A 16,510-nucleotide genomic window follows, 5' to 3' on the forward strand; every position below is an offset into this window, starting at 1 on the left:
TACCTAACACAGATAAAAGATAGCTAGCTACCTATTACAGCCAGCTACAAACGCTACAGAGCTCCCTACCACATCTAGATAAAAATGTTTTTAATATACAACTAACTAAAGACCTGAGTCCGTGTTCACAATTACATGTATTTAAGCATCGAAACACAGAACTTACTTTATTTTGTGATGGCCACAGACTGTGTAAAGTGGTCAAGAATGATAAATCTGGATCTTGGGTTTAAATGATTAGAGCATGTTAAATGCCCCTTACTACCCGATTCCCTGTGTGGCCCGAACCAACCACACATTGGTAGATACGCCTCTGCCATACCCCATTCGAAGGAGGAGCCCCCTCCCCCCCCCCCCCAGTGTTAAGATTTAGACATAAGCTAAGATCACCTAATACTGCACTGACCTATATAATTCAGTGATGCTATCGTTTATATATTTTAAATTGCTTCAGACCAGTGACTTAAAATGCGATATTAATCCATTTAAAAAAAAAACATCAACATTATTTCTATGAAATATCTGTTGATTTTAACATATAACAGACTTAAGAACAAATGTACAATCCTGGAGAAAATGTTTCTAATGGCGTCATACACAATCTGACCTCAACGTGACAGGACGATAAGACGTATCCAAAACAACACACTAGACAAGTGTGTTTGAATTGTCTGCAATTGCGCATGCGTAAAAAAAAATTTGAGCTAGTCCCTAATACATATATATTTAATCCTCTTTATACATCAACTGTCATGTCATGTTTATACATCAACTGTCATGTCATCTTTATACATCAACTGTCATACCATCTTTATACATCATCTGTCATACCATCTTTATACTTTATCTGTCAGCTAAATACTTATCGTGATATACAGCGATTCTCAGAATATCCAAAGCATAGAGCCCTAAAATGTTATAGAAATAACCACATCAATTCTCTTTCATTGAAATTATATAAGATATGTGATGTACACGCTGTACCATCCTGAAAACATCAACACTGATGAACTGGGGATGAGATGTTTTTTATAAACATCGAAAAAAAAAAAAAAACACACCCAGAGCGTGTACAAGTTAAGTCATCCATTTAAGACCCTTACATCCTACAGATTCGCTTGAGCTTGAAGTATGTCAGCCGTGATGCCAGTTTGAGAACCTCTCTCTCTCTCTCTCTATGGCTGTTTGGTGGGTCTATATTCGCACCAATCACACTTTTATCTTTTATTGACTGCGGGATTGATCTGTGAACTTGAGAACCGGAAACAAAAAATTGTTTTGAAAATGATTGCTGACGTCACAGGGTGTATACAACTAAATGATAAATCTCAGCTAGACATAGTGACAGTCAAAGTAGCTGAGTATGTATTTCTTTTTTTTTTGGTCAAGGAATAAATCCAGACATTGCACTGTTAGGTAACATAGAGTTCATGTGTATGCTATTCCGTTCTATCTATTACTAATATTTGACCCTTGGAGGTGGTAGTGAATGGTTGACCTTGACCCCCGGCCTCCAAAGTATAGATCGATCTGAATCTGACATCTGAAACAGAGAATAAATAACATGATGAGTATAACAATAATAATATATATATAAAAAAAAAGCAAGAAAAATATTTTAAAAATACTTTAATTAAAAAAAAAAGCTTAAATTAAATGTAATTGTATCAATTAGTTTGGAAAAAGAAAGGGGTGTTCGAGAGAAAGTTACCGTGATAGTGTTTTTAAAATTATATATTTTTATTTAAAAAAAAGGTATCGACGGTTCAAGCCTCCTCAAACCAATACACGAACCACTGTACCAGCAAAGTGCTTATGCAAATAGAAGGTTAGTTTCAAACTTTTAAGCGGTGAAGTATAAAGGTGCCTAATTCAGCTTATATCACATCAGTCAAGTACAATTTTTTCCCTTGTTCGATACCAAAGTAAACTAAATAATTAATGACAAATAACTAATTTACTAATTTTTTAAAACTGATCCTTGTTTTGTTAAGTGCAAGAAATAAATGTCCAAAGTTATAACTTGATTAAAAAATGGGGGGGGGGGTGAGAAAAAAAACCCTTGATCTAACATTTTACCAGACAGACAGACAGCCAGACAGACAGACAGAGTAATTTGACATAAGCTTCGTAAAAAGACGGACAATAAATGATGAGTCTAAGTTTGATTAGTAAGTGTTACTTAAGGAAGAAGCTGAGAGACTTACGTTCGAGCCACTTAAAACCTGCAGGCCTCAAGCTTGCCTGGCAGATGGCCCAGTCCAGAGCTGAAGTGAAGGGACAGCATCTAAAAGTTGAAGCAGCAGAGTTTGAAGTGGCTCACAAGGTCAGTTAGGTCATTATTTGTGTAAGCGAGTGAATGTGTTATATGTAGGGATGAAACAGGTTAGTAGGTTATTGTTGATACAATAGATTAGTAGGTTGATAGCTGATACAATAGATTAGGAGGCTGATACTGCTGATATATTTGAAGATCAGGGGTTCTCAACCTGTGGATCGCGACCCCCTAGGGGGGTCAATTGACGATTTGCCAGGGGTCGCCAAAGACCATTGAAAAGATGGATTGTTATTGTCTATTCTTCTATTGCTGTGTGTGTGTGCGGGGGGGGGGGGGGGTCGCGGCTAAGTGGGGGATTGTAAAAAGGGTCGCCGAGAATAAAAGGTTGAGAACCGCTGTTGTAGATTGTTTATGTTGATACAATAGATAAGTAGGTCGACAGCTGTTATAATAGATAAGTAGATTGATACTGTTGATACAATAGATGAGTAGGTTGATAGCAGATACAATAGATTAGTAGGTTGATAGATCATACAATAGATTAGTAGGTTGATAGATGATACAATAGATAATTAGGTTGATACCGTTGATATAATAAATAAGTTGATGCTGCTGGAGTTTGAATGATGCAACTTCAGAATGAGAATCTCAAACTAGAGCAGGGGTTCTCAACCTGTGTGTCGCGACACCCTGGAGGTCGATTGACGATTTGCCGGGGGTCGCCTAAGACCATCAAAAATATGGAATGTTTTTGTCTATTCTTCTATTGCTGTGTAGGTGGGGTCACCGCAGAGTGGGGGGATTGTAAAAAAAAGAGGTCACCGACCTTAAAAGGTTGAGAACCGCTGAACTAGAGACATGTTGCAATGTAATAAGGACATAATGTAAATATGTAATTTTTCTAAAGTAGGGGAAAGAGAGAGAGAGAGACAGAGAGGGAAAGAGAAAAAGAGAAAAAGAAAGAAAGAAGAATTAAGATGAGCAAAGAGATAAGCATATATAAAAAGTAAAAGAGAAATAGTGGTAGATAAAGAGATAAAGAGAAGAGATAGAACATAATAGTTCTACTAAGAAAGAGAGTTGGGGAAAGAGAGGGAGAAAAGAATAGATGGATACATAAATAGAGAAGGAAGAATATATAAAGAGAGATATAAAGATAAAAGACAGAGAGGGAGGGAGGGATGTAGCAGGATAAGAGCGAGAGAACGAGAGGACAAAGAGAGTTAGGAAGAGAGTAGGACTAGAATCACATACCGAGCCGTTCGTGTGGGCGCCGATCTCTGTCTTGGGCTGAACCAGCCCGTGGTGGTGGGAAGGATGGATGGAGTGGTGCTGCTGTGGATGGTGGTGGACAGGGGTGCCGATACTTCCGTTGTGGTGGCCGCCCAACCCGAGGGCGTGGTGCTGTGAGGGGGGCTGGTGGTGGTGGTGGTGCGGCGCCTGCTGCTGCTGCTGCGCCTGCTGTGGGTGCGGGTGCTGGTGCTGCGACGCCCCCGTGGGCTGACCCGGGAGGTCGTCTTTATTCTCCTGGTCCTCTCTGATCCTTGTCTTCGCCCTCTCGGTCAGCTTCTTGCGTTTCATCCTCCGGTTCTGGAACCAGACTTTGACCTGCCTCTCTGACAGCTGAAGCTTGCAAGAGATTTCCCACCTCTTCTGCCGTGTGATGTAAGAACTGTTCAGAAATTCGTTCTCTAAGACCATCGTCTGGTACCTGGTGTAAGGTTTACGCTTCTTGCGTCCCTTGGTTTCTGAAAAAAAAACAAAGTTTGAAACCATTAATCCCGCTAATGATCTAAACTTTTAAACAGTTCAATGTTCTAACAGTGTTTCCCAAACTGTGTTCCGAGGAGCCCTAGTGTTCCGCCAGGCCTGAATAGGTGACCCGAGAACTACTGGAATAATTAACTAGTACGCCACCACGGGAATCAATCTATGAAATAACAAATAAACAAGGTGTTCCGCTAAATACTATTAATACTGTGCGAAGTGTTCCGGTAAGGACAACGTTTGGGAATCACTGGACTAACTGATTAGTAGTTTGAGACGTTGCAAAGAAGCTTCCAACACAGACGTCATCCGTATCAGTTTTGATAAAAAATATAGATCACAGCTGCTCATACACTTGTACTATATCAAATCTCTGCTCTTGTGGATGCAATTGATTATACTTTAAAAAAAAAGTTTTTATTCATGCATTTAGCATTCTCATAGCGCTATGGTCCAATTAATTTTGTGAAACAATAGGAGAAGGCTTTCCGTGCTGCCATTAGGCGCTCATTTAACACAACTCTGCTCGAGTCGGGTGTCGAACTCAAGCCACCTTGATAGGAAGCCAAGCGGTTAAGCCTCTCGGTTACACACTTTTAACAAAAAAAAAAATTCATAAATTAAACAAGGTCAAGGACGCTAAAACTGAGCTTCAGCGTTGCCAACTAAATAAGATTTCATATATGGTGCTAAAGAGAGCAAAGAAACATTTCATAGAACTTATAAAAACAAAACAAAACAAAAACATAGCTTATCAGCACCACTTTTATTCTGTAAACCGGATTGTGACCGGATACACCAAACTGTCAACTCTTTTTAGTAAATTCGCCATAAATGAAATCTTTTAAGAGATCGCTGTGTTAAAGGTTAAATGATCTCTTGTAGAAATGTGTTGATCAAATGTCGACAAGTTCTTCTAGAATGACGGATTAAAAAGATTAGAGAGGTTTCGGTGTTATTTTTTAGGTTTTTGTTTTTATTCTAGTAATAATTGTAAAGTGTTGTTACTGTCAAAAAGCCACGTATTTGTCACGTTTTGTTACTGTCATATAGTCACCTCTTTGTCACGTTTAGTTACTGTCACATAGTCATCTCTTTGTCACGTTTAGTTACTGTCATATAGTCATCTCTTTGTCACGTTTCGTTACTGTCATATAGTCATCTATTTGTCACGTTTTGTTACTGTCATATAGTCATCTCTTTGTCTCGTTTAGTTACTGTCATATAGTCATATATTTGTCACGTTTCGTTACTGTCATATAGTCATCTCTTTGTCTCGTTTCGTTACTGTCATATAGTCATATATTTGTCACGTTCAGTTACTGTCACATAGTCATCTCTTTGTCACGTTTAGTTACTGTCACATAGTCATCTCTTTGTCACGTTTCGTTACTGTCATATAGTCATCTCTTTGTCACGTTTCGTTACTATCATATAGTCATGTAATCGTCACGTTTTGAAAATCAAAAATAGACACTTTGCTACGTTAATACTGACAGAATTATCAATGTAACGAAACCATAGAGACAAGTTCTATTAACCCATTCACTCCTTCCCCTCACTGGCGACGTACACTAACAACAGCCAATAAGCGACGTAAGACTCGGACAAATGTGTCTCAAACGTCTCATCGTCATTTCTCTATGTGTTTTTCCTCCGTGACAGGCTCATTGTTTGACATCACCATGGCAGAATAAAACAGAACAACTGGCCAGGACATGCCGTTAGCAGAGCCATCTCGTTCATTGTCTAGAGCCAGGGCTCCATCACCAGGTGCCAGGCTTCGCTTAAGACCTAGCATGGATCGGCTTCTATTTCCATACGCCTTCCTCTCAAGTGCTTGTGTTTGTGTGTGTGTGTGTGTGTGTGTGTGTGCGAGCAATATTTATTGTTAATTCAAATCCTTCAAGTATTTGGTTGTATGAATATTAAGATTCAGATTAGAATCAGACCTACTCTTGTCTTATAGTGAGCTATACCAGTATTTCTTCACACTAAAGTATTAAGCAATAACCTATTTTTAACCATTGTTTAATTACTTTGTACTGATTATCTCAGCAGCTTTGTATTTGATCAATTTCTCTGTTTGTGGTGGGTTCAGATACCACACAATAAAACATTTACAATAAATTAAATTCGATTACTTCGGTCGAATTAAAACCAACGATTCTGAAGTTCCGATACCAATGAAATGTAACGACCAAAAAAAGCAGCATACAAAAAAAAAATTAATGGCTGTGGTTTAGCTCTTGAAATAATGTTCTGTAATGTATTAGTACCATGTGTCTGTGTGTGTGTGTGTGTGTTGGGTAAAAAGGAGGGAGGGGGAGTGTGGTAGAAGAAGGAGTGGGTTTACAACTCTAGTGAGTACTTTGTCACTCACGCTTTCCTGTGGTATTATAGTCTCAAAACACACTGACAGCCAGGTGTAATATCATCACGCCGGTGCCCAGGTGTTGTACCAATTCTTCACACGAACTTCTAGATATGAGACTTAACTAAGTCTGACATTGAGCGAAGCAGAAGCAGAAGGAACGCTGAGATATACGCAAAACAGACCCCAGGAAAAGCAAATGGTTTGCAGTGAAAATAATTAAGGCGACTCCATAGATTGGTTGAAACGCTAAGCGAGGGTATTAATACGAGAGAAATATTAATAGGAGATCGATATTCCACCATCTTCAATAACTCAAACTAACCCCTAACCCTCTTCCTGGTTCAGCTCTGGCAATTTCAAATGGCGCTCAAGTAATATCCAAAACAGCGAGCCAAACAAAGAACTAACAGGTGACCAGCTCTAATTAAAGCAATAAATAGCTTTTAAGACAATAAAACCAATAATCACTCCAAGCGATGCCGCGCTTTTAATGTCTGGTGCGTCTCGCTTACCCCCGAGTTGGCCTAATGGAATTCCTCATTATCTTATGGGCAAAAGCTGACACAATTAGCACCGCGCTGTTTACAACAATAACAACAATAACAGAAGAAGAGGGCAAACTAAAATGTTTACATAAAGAAAAAGGAAGATAAATTGTTAATCAGAAAATGAAAAGTTTTTTTTTTTTAGACAACAAATCTACAAGTCTACGCTTGGAATGTAATTACGAAAAGGAAGAAAAAAAAAAAAAAGGAAATTGTAATAAAGACATTCTGGTAGTTTCAAGAGGTTTCGGCAATTTGTAGGCAATTTATACCAATGGGGAAAATGGATTACAAGAAATGATATTTTTTTACCAATTAGAGTAACTTTTTTTTACGATTTGGTGTGTGCAGGGGGGGGGGGATTCATATATTTCATATACACCTGTATTAGATCTGGTAGACTTATCTGCTTGGAGTTAAGACTATACTGCATGAAATATTAATTTGTTCTATGGTATGCTTTCAATATATTGTGGTGTCAGAAGTGGGCATAGTAGAACCGAAAAAAAAAAGTGAATGAATGAAAAGAAATAATCAAGAACGTAATAAGTTTTTCTATGCACAATTCAGTTTTTTTTACTTTTTTTTCTCTTAATGAACAATAGAGTACCTTACGGTGGTTAATTGAAGTGGAGCGGGTAGCGGTGTCATGTACCATTTTTTTTTGGCACCAAATTTTACTGAGGCACAGTTTATACAGACTATTGCATCTCAGCATGAGATTAATTTTTAAAAATTCAAAATACTATTCACCTATTTTAGTAGATCATTTTGAGAAATATTCAACATAATTTTTAACAGCGATTATTGCGTGAAGGACTAGGCGTACTGGGACAGAGGATCCTTGTATCATTTTTCTATCTCTGGTGGTTTCAATGGGTAGGTATTATGTCTTTGATATTAAATAATATTTCTATTACTATTATTATATTTTAAGGTTAATCACTTTTCAATTGTTTATGATTTAATACTTGTGAATTATGAGAAGAAGCAAATAAAAACCTATATATTGTTACGATCTTCTCAATCAGGCCTTCTGCAAACACTACTTGACTACGCAACACAGCACATCTAACTCAAGAACTTGACAACAAGAGCTTCAAGTGACAAAGTGGCGGTTTAATGACAATTACATCAACAGCCAATTCAACACAATTGGCTACATCAAATTCAAATGCTTTAACACAATAGAACTGCCTAACTTTACAAGTCTCTCTAGCTCGTACAGCTACATTTTCGAAGGTACCAAAGGTACCACAGTCCTTATGGCTTGCTGTCCTGGACTCAACTGTCCTTGTAAACACACTGTCTCTCGACCGTGAAGGCTCTTGCTCACATGACCACAACACAGGTCGTACTTGCGGTTATTAACAGTACTGTCCCTTGTCTATCGACAGCCGTTGACCCGTTGACCCGTGTGATTGGCCTTAGTCGTGTGTATCAGTAGGCCGCACACACATTAACACTTTCGGTCCGCCACTGGAGTTACTACAATATATATATATATAAAAGCCTTTTAAGGAAACCAAAAAATAAAGCCCCAAAAAAGAGGCAAAGAAAAGTGGCCCAATGCCCAAAGGATTCCTAGGATGACAAAACTAAAATTGAAAAGCGCAAATTCTGAGGTTTTCCCCCCAAAAAAGAAGATTCTTTCAGTGTACATCCATTAGCTGTTCCGGGACTTCATTGGGGAGAACATTATCGCCAGACCAGACATACTGGAAGGCACAAGCAATCTTAGACTATGCATAGTCCTCCAAACTCCTCATGAGCTCGCTGCAATGCTGTTTGGCCTCAGTCATGGGTTGACGTCAAGTTAACATCTGGAAACCGCACCGGTATATCCACTTGTGGAGGCTTCTCTACTAGTGATTTGGGGAAAGCGGTCAAAGTAATAAGGTTCCTTTGGACCCTTCAGCCTGTATACAATGGCGCGGGACTTAATGACTGAGTGATGCACACGAACATTTTTTGCGTTGATTAACCCCCCTTGTTGTACATAAAAACTGCTACAATAGAAATTCAAGTTTGTCAGCTGTAAACGCACCAACTAAAACATTTACGTTTTTTTGGTGCCTCTGGGCTTCCATAAGAAATAAGGACAGATCCTTCCGAAAGAATCCCTTTATCAAGGACCTCGTTCGCGTATGTACATGTGTCTATGACACATCGTCAGGTTTGGACAGTTTCTGAACAATGTTCCGGGAGGTGGGGTTGTCTACGAAGATCTGATTTTTGAATAGTGAACATATAATATTTACATAAGACTTTTACCAAATTATTAAATTTTTACTACCTTTACTATTTTAACTGTGAATAGACCTTGTTTTTAATGACTTAACTGTATAGAAGTTAGCCCTTGTTATGTAAAGGGAGAGTGATCCTTAAAGAATTACGGGCACGACATGGCCTAAATTGTGCCGATGTGCCTAAACTCAAAACTCAAACTCTGAACAATGTTAACCTTAATTGCTGTGTAAACCGGGAACTTTTGGTCGTATGTGTTGTTGGGAATGTAATCTCTTCTACTAAAAAAAAATTATTATTTGTATAACTTTGACGTCGAAATGCAGCTTGATATCAAAAAACGACTTTCTTCACCTATCCCTTAGTCTATTGGACCGTTGGGGCACCACACATGATTTGTCAGCTACCAATAATAATTATGTGCGATTGGAAATATTTTTATTAATGTTTCTTGTTTAGTGTAGCGTTCACGTTTATAGAATACTTTGTGCTGGTCACTCCTGTGGACCATTTTGTATAAGGGAGGGGGTCTCAGGGAGAAGCAGTTACCTATTGTTAGTTTCGCATTTTTAACGTATGCTACAGTCTACATTAATCTCCTCTTATTATGAGTATATAAGATTATGTATAAATTTCTACTTCTGTTTGAGGAGTCTAAAATTTAGTATAATTTTGGACCTTTTCTAATATATAACAAAATTAATTTATTACGAATAATGGATTTATTAATCTTTTTTTTAATTCATATATTGTCATTGAAAATAAATAATTGTGTGAAGTTTGAACTTGATCCGAGCATAGAAAGTGGGGGAAATAACGTGTCAAAAAAATTCCCTCAGAGTTGATATCATCTTTGTAATACATAACATTAATTGAGGACGACTGCGCCTTTATCACATTGTGTTGTTATCTTCTATGTAATCAAGTCTTGGCAAGGTAAAGCCCATCACATAAATATACTGATAGGTTAGAGAGAGAGAGAGAGAGAGAGATGGATGGATGGATAGATAGATAAATAAATAGATAGATAGATAGATAGATAGATAGATAGATAGATAGATAGATAGATAGATAGATGATAGATAGATAGATAGATAGATAGATAGATAGATAGATAGATAGATAGATAGATAGATAGATGATAGATAGATAGATACATAGACACAATTCCCTTTGAATGACATAAGATACAAAGAGACAGATGAAACACTTCAGTGACCTCAACTCTTGTCATACCAGCTCCTACGTGAAAGTATCTGCTTGTCATAATTTCATAATATATTCAGTTCAAGACAGTCTCTTAAGCAGTGCACCCAGTTCGCTTTCTGCTTAGCATACGACATGCCAGTGCAAGTTGCACTTTAAAAAAAAACCAAACTCATTTCTTCTAGGCGTGACATAAATAATCTTTTAAAAAAAACGTGGAATACAAAACAGTCTTGGCCTTATAAAACAATGTATGTTTTGTCTAGATACATTTCCCAAAAAAAAAATTAAAATGTATTTCCTCATTATTATTGTTTCTTCAGGTCCATTTGTTTTTAAATTTCTATTTTCCTAATGGAATTTTGTAGCATGCACAAGAAAGCTAATTTAAATAATAAGATAATGTAAACCCTAAACATGGCTGCCTGGTCGTGCGTGATGCGCGCAGGACTGTCTTTGTTTGTCTCGATAAGTCCCGGGACCATACACTGCCCGCTACCATGCCCGTCGCACTCTAAGAGTTTTGGACTAGGAAGTAGATAATCTTCAACTCTGAAGGAATATTTCGCACAAAAATGTGTTTACAAAATATTCAAAGGTTTGAGTATAGTGTGCTACAATGGCTCAGACAAAAAGCATTGACTGTATTTATATGAAATGTATTTCTTAATGCACGAGACCCGACTTCAAATGAACGTAACAATCTAACAATATAACAATGTAACAGTGTAACAATGAAATGAAATCAACTATTTTATAACTTAATTCGAATTTTTTATCTACCTAACTGAACTAACTGCACGGAAATGTCAACTGCTACTTATTGTAAGGACATGTCAACAGAGACTGACTTGACTTATTGAACTGACATGTCAACAGAGACTGACTTGACTTATTGAATTGACATGTCAACAGAGACTGACTTGACATATTGAACTGACATGTCAACAGAGACTGACTTGACTTATTGAATTGACATGTCAACAGAGACTGACTTGACTTATTGAATTGACATGTCAACAGAGACTGACTTGACATATTGAACTGACATGTCAACAGAGACTGACTTGACTTATTGAACTGCCGTGTCAACAGAGACTGACTTGACTTATTGAACTGCCATGTCAACGGAGACTGACTTAGCAACGGAGACTGACTTGACTTATTGAACAGTCATGTCAACAGAGACTGACTTGACTTATTGAACTGACATGTCAACAGCGACTTGCTGAACGTTGCACATGGGCGTGTCAACAAAGACAACACGCTAATCTCCCTTCTTCCTTCACTTTCCACGCAAAATGTCACTAAAGTTCATATTTAAGAATACATGTCAGTGATGCTATTAGGGAAAACTTCTACTTTCTTTTTTTTAATCAGCGAATTTCTGGAAGCCGTCTGCATATGATTTGCATGTTAATTTCCTTGTTCGTCTGCGAGTTGCATGTCATCTTCTGCTTGCATCCTGGGGCCTGACGTTTTGACCCATCTAGACAGGTCACTTTGACGGCCTACAGCGCTGTAGAGCAGGTAAATTTACCGGTAACTATTCGTCGTATGAGAACACACACACACAAACATATACCCACACAGCGCACCTACAGACCTGACATGACCTTGTAGCATTCACTTAGGTGTGTTTTAATTTACAAACTGGGGATTTAGGAGGTGAAAAGAAAAAGGGGGGGGGGGGCAGGGATTGAAAGAGTTACATGGAAAATACATTGAAAAAAAAACATATGTATTAGGGAGGCGAAGAAAAGGTACTTGTATTAGGAAGGAGAAGAGAAACTACATGTATTAGGAAGTGAGAGAGCGACAGATTAGCACAGGAAGAGAGATGACTAAAGAAATAAAACAAACATTGAATGAAAGAGAATGAAAGAGAATTAGAACAAAAAGAGAGATGCTGAGAGAATATTAGAAGAAAAATAGAATTAGTGATACAGTGAGACTATTGCGCCTATGTGCCCCATCAACAAAGAATGCAGTGGAATACTTAATAGTCAGAATTATTAGTTACGGATGTGGTTAAAAAGAATTTGAATAAAAAACAAAAAGTTTATTTGTAAAAATGCACACCATTAATGAAGCGTTTAAACGCTTTAAGTCCAGCCGAATATTTAAAAAAAAAAAAAGGGTAAATAGAAGAAAAAAAAATAGAGAGAGAGAAAGAGACATGAAGAGAGAGAAATAGAAAGAAGAAAAAGGAGTGTATAAGTGATGTATTAACAACGTGAAATTTAAAAAGTGGAAGTCCGCAGAACAGGAAGATCAGAACTGTGTACATTATTTACGTAGAAGATCTAATTGTCTATTTACAGATTATTGAATAGTACATTCTATTTAAAAAAAATAATTAAGATTTTAAGCACTCTTTGTTTTTTATTTACATTGCGAACTTGAAGGTCAATGTAGCGTCCTTGACATTTAATAGTTGAATTTGTAAAATCTCCAACCCAGATATAAAATAAACAAATGGATGGCAAGTCTTGAATAGAAAAGTTTCAAGCCTTGTTCTTACATCTAATAACTGCACTAGATTTACAGCCACTCAAGCGGGCGTAGTGGCCAAGTGTTAAAGCGCTTGGCTCCTGACCCAAGAGGTCTCTAGTTTGAATCCTCGTGAGGACTGAGCTTTGAAATTTCGTGATTTTTAGGTAGCCCTTGAGTCCACTAAACGGTACCTAACTTACTAGGGGAAGTATATGTCGTTGTGGCGGCCACGTGACACACTCATTAACCGTCGGCCATAGAATCAGTTGAGCTTTATTTCATCTGGCTCATAGATCGTAAGTTCTGAGATGGGAAGTTGAACCTTTTACTTAATAGCCACTTAGGCTATCTTAAGATTTTTCTGTTCGTATCAGAGGATAATTTGAAGTTATAAACAGAACAATCACAAACTGGGGCCGGTTTTATCAGTGCTGATTCAATCAACGGACGCCATCCCATCATGTTTCAGTCAGACAAATTTGTGTAAATGAGAATGGTGATTGGCTGCTTCCTGTGTTGACCGGAAATAAGGGGGAAAAAATGGTTTTAAAACTACTGAATTAGATGACATGGGGCACTAATAGCCTGAATTTATGTCCCTGTCAATATAATGGAAAGGGTTCAAATCTTAGCAGAATGAATTAATGTTTTAATAGGAAAAATTTAAAAAAATACATTGAAAAACCAGGGGGAAATAAAGATTCACCAACTGCGCATGCGCATTTGTTTATTATCTGAGTAGCATGAAGGTGAAAGGTCAAAGTCGGTGGTGTGTTTTATCGCGTATTACACTGGCGAAACAATGAGGACCGCTGGTCATAAAACGGTCATCTTAATCAAATGACATTTGGTGCCCGCTTCTCTTCATGACCGCTGGCCTAGAAATTATTGCATTTTGTCTCTCTCAGAGCCTTTGTTTCCAGTGACTCCTAAAATTTTATACTAGTAGTGACCAACTGGACAGCGATCCAGATTTTAATATCTGACCATTCAGAAAACAACAACATTTACCAAGAATACATTTTTTGTTGTTTTTTTTTATTTATTTTGGATAGGATTTTTTTTATATTTTGGCCAGGAATTTTTTTTTTTATTTTGGCCAGGAATTTTTTTTTATATTTTGGCCAGGAATTTTTATTTTTATTTTGGCCAGGATTTTTTTTTTTCTTAAATTCTCTGAATAGAGAGGAAATAGGAAGGAATAAAAATATAGTTAAAACAATTGTGGATAAGAAAACGTGAATGTTCGCGTAGCTTTTAAATCTCTCTCTCTCTCTCTCTCTCTTTCTTTGTCTCTTTCCCTCTCACACTCTATCGACTGTTTCTCCTCTCACACACTTTCTCCTTTCTATCTCTTTTACTCCCCTGTCTTCCTCTTCTCTCTCTCTCTCTCCCTCTACCTTATCCCTATCTTTTATTACTCTTTAACTCCTCTCTCTCCTTCTGTTTTTTCCTCACTCACATTCTTTCCCTCCCCATCTTTTTTTTTCTCTCTCTAGCTCATACACTCCCTTCACTCTCACGCCTCTTTTTACACTCCCTCCATCTCCTCTTTCTCTACTCTCGTCGTTATAGCAACCAAACTGCTGGTAGAGAACTAAACCGCTGTAGACGTGTTTATAAAGGACGATGTCGTGGTCAGTCTGTGTAACGTTGAAGAATGCTGGGTCCATGTGTCCACTTCACACGTCACAGTCAAGAACAGTATACCAAAATACTTGAGTCAATCTTCAGCAGACAAATATGACGTTTATTCAATAACAACAATGTACTGCACTTCTTGTTGTTACACCAAAATATCTAATTCGAAATATAACTATATCCGCATAACAGCGGTATCAAATATACAAGTCCTTTATAACACAACCTCAGTACTAGGATACGTCCGCATCACAGCGGGTAACAATAAACTTCAATAATATTGTAATAACTTAAGTGATGCAACTCAAAGAGACATAGACGTTTATTTACTCGATATCACAGGTATACAAAACAACATCTATCTCAGGCACAATCTCTCCATATTGGCCCTCTACTTGGGCGGAAATCGTTCTCTTTCTTTTTTTGTTTTCCTAATGTCAACATCCGTTTCTGTCTGGTTTCTAGCAGTGCGCACCTTTTGCACTATCTTGAATGGCGGTGCGCATGGCGGAGTTATAACAATATGTATCCAGCTCTAAGTACAGAAAATAACTACTAGAAATTATAGGTACTGTCTCTACTCCCAGAGATGACACCACTCAACTCACTTAGGGTTACTACTGTTCTCGACTGACCAAAAGATACTACTGACTAAAAGTCAGTTTAGTCATTCTTACTTCCTGTTTCTATCTCAGAGGATTCACCTTCTTGACCCGAAGGGAACATGTAACAGGCAATGTCAACCGAGACTGTGACAGTATTGTATTTTTAATTATAACATTTGTTAGGAAAACGAAGTGACACTTTTATTACAGTATAAACCAATGAGCTTGAGATGAAGTGATTAAATCTAGAAGAATCTAGTCATACTATAAAATATTTTGAACAAAATCTGACTCAAAACACGTCTTTTCACTCTGGCAATCTGGAGTCGTCTCCCGCACTTAAGACAGCTGACGAAAATGATGCTTATCTTGCATCATTCACAACCAATCACAAACGTCTTCCCACCGTCACCATAGAAACACACACACACACACTCTACAACACTCTTTCTCCCCTCTAGTACTCTCCCCTCCACCTCTACTTTTATTAAGATTATTCCCATTCCTTGAAGCCATAAGTAAATGATCTCTAAAAAGAAAAGAATATTATTCTTAAAGATAAATGTATTCGATTTTTTCTTTACTAGCGCGTAACTGACACACACACACACACAGAAGTCAAGATCTAGATCTAGCTTCGTTACAGATACAAATAACTACATCAACTCACTCTGTCTGTCCGTCTGTCTGTCTAGTACAAATTTCAAACACATTATTTCTCCCACCTGCACTGTTGGATGAATTTAAAAAATGTGCCCACTTATTCATTGCTTCTAACATAATATGAATAAATCACAAAATTAACCATCTAGTTCATAAACAAGTGGCAATTAATTAATTTATGTTTGATTTACAAAAAGGGCGATAAATCTTACCGTACTGAGATATAGATTGGCTTTTATTTTTCTATTTCGCTTTCAGGCTGATGGCGATGAGGTAGAAAAGATAGATGCGAGGGAAATTTTAATGTTCTTGAAAAATGTAGATAATGAAATCCAAACGCTTATACGAGTCGATTATTTCCCCATCATTTTTAATGGCTACCATGATGAAAAATGTGCTTTGGGAAAATGATAAATAATAAATAAGTAACTTGTAAAATTCCAATTTTCTTATGTTACTCTTGGGTGGGGAGGTATTGAGTTTTGTTACGATTAGTTACAAAGACCGAAACTAAGAAATGTTTATAATAATTCCATACTTTATTCCCAGAGGCTACTTCCGGTTTCTTCTTTTTTTTTTTTTTTACACCGGGAGTGAAAGTTACAAAGACTGAAGGGAGGGAAAGGGGGGGGGGGGGTTTGGAAAAAAGTGATTTTTTTTGTTAGGTAATATCCGGAGAGTTCCC

General features: G+C 37.5%; 1 protein-coding gene across 6 annotated transcripts in view; it reads right to left on the minus strand.

Moving 5' to 3' along the window:
* Positions 1 to 357: 357 nt before the first annotated feature.
* Positions 358 to 16,510, minus strand: part of LOC106078423 (homeobox protein Hox-A13-like) — a 135,626-nt gene continuing 119,473 nt past the window's right edge. For 5 of the 6 annotated variants that reach the window (XM_056004131.1, XM_056004128.1, XM_056004130.1 and 2 more), the window contains 2 exons: positions 3,533 to 4,026; positions 358 to 1,543 (listed from right to left, as the gene is read on the minus strand). In XM_056004131.1, coding sequence (XP_055860106.1) covers positions 1,460 to 1,543; positions 3,533 to 4,026 — 578 coding nt within the window. In that variant the 3' untranslated portion in view covers positions 358 to 1,459. Of the gene's footprint in view, positions 1,544 to 2,207; positions 2,288 to 3,532; positions 4,027 to 16,510 lie in introns of all 6 variants that reach the window. The other variant, XM_056004132.1, reaches the window with a different exon arrangement.

This window comes from Biomphalaria glabrata, chromosome 11, assembly GCF_947242115.1.
Source record: "Biomphalaria glabrata chromosome 11, xgBioGlab47.1, whole genome shotgun sequence".
Lineage (NCBI taxonomy): Eukaryota > Metazoa > Mollusca > Gastropoda > Planorbidae > Biomphalaria > Biomphalaria glabrata.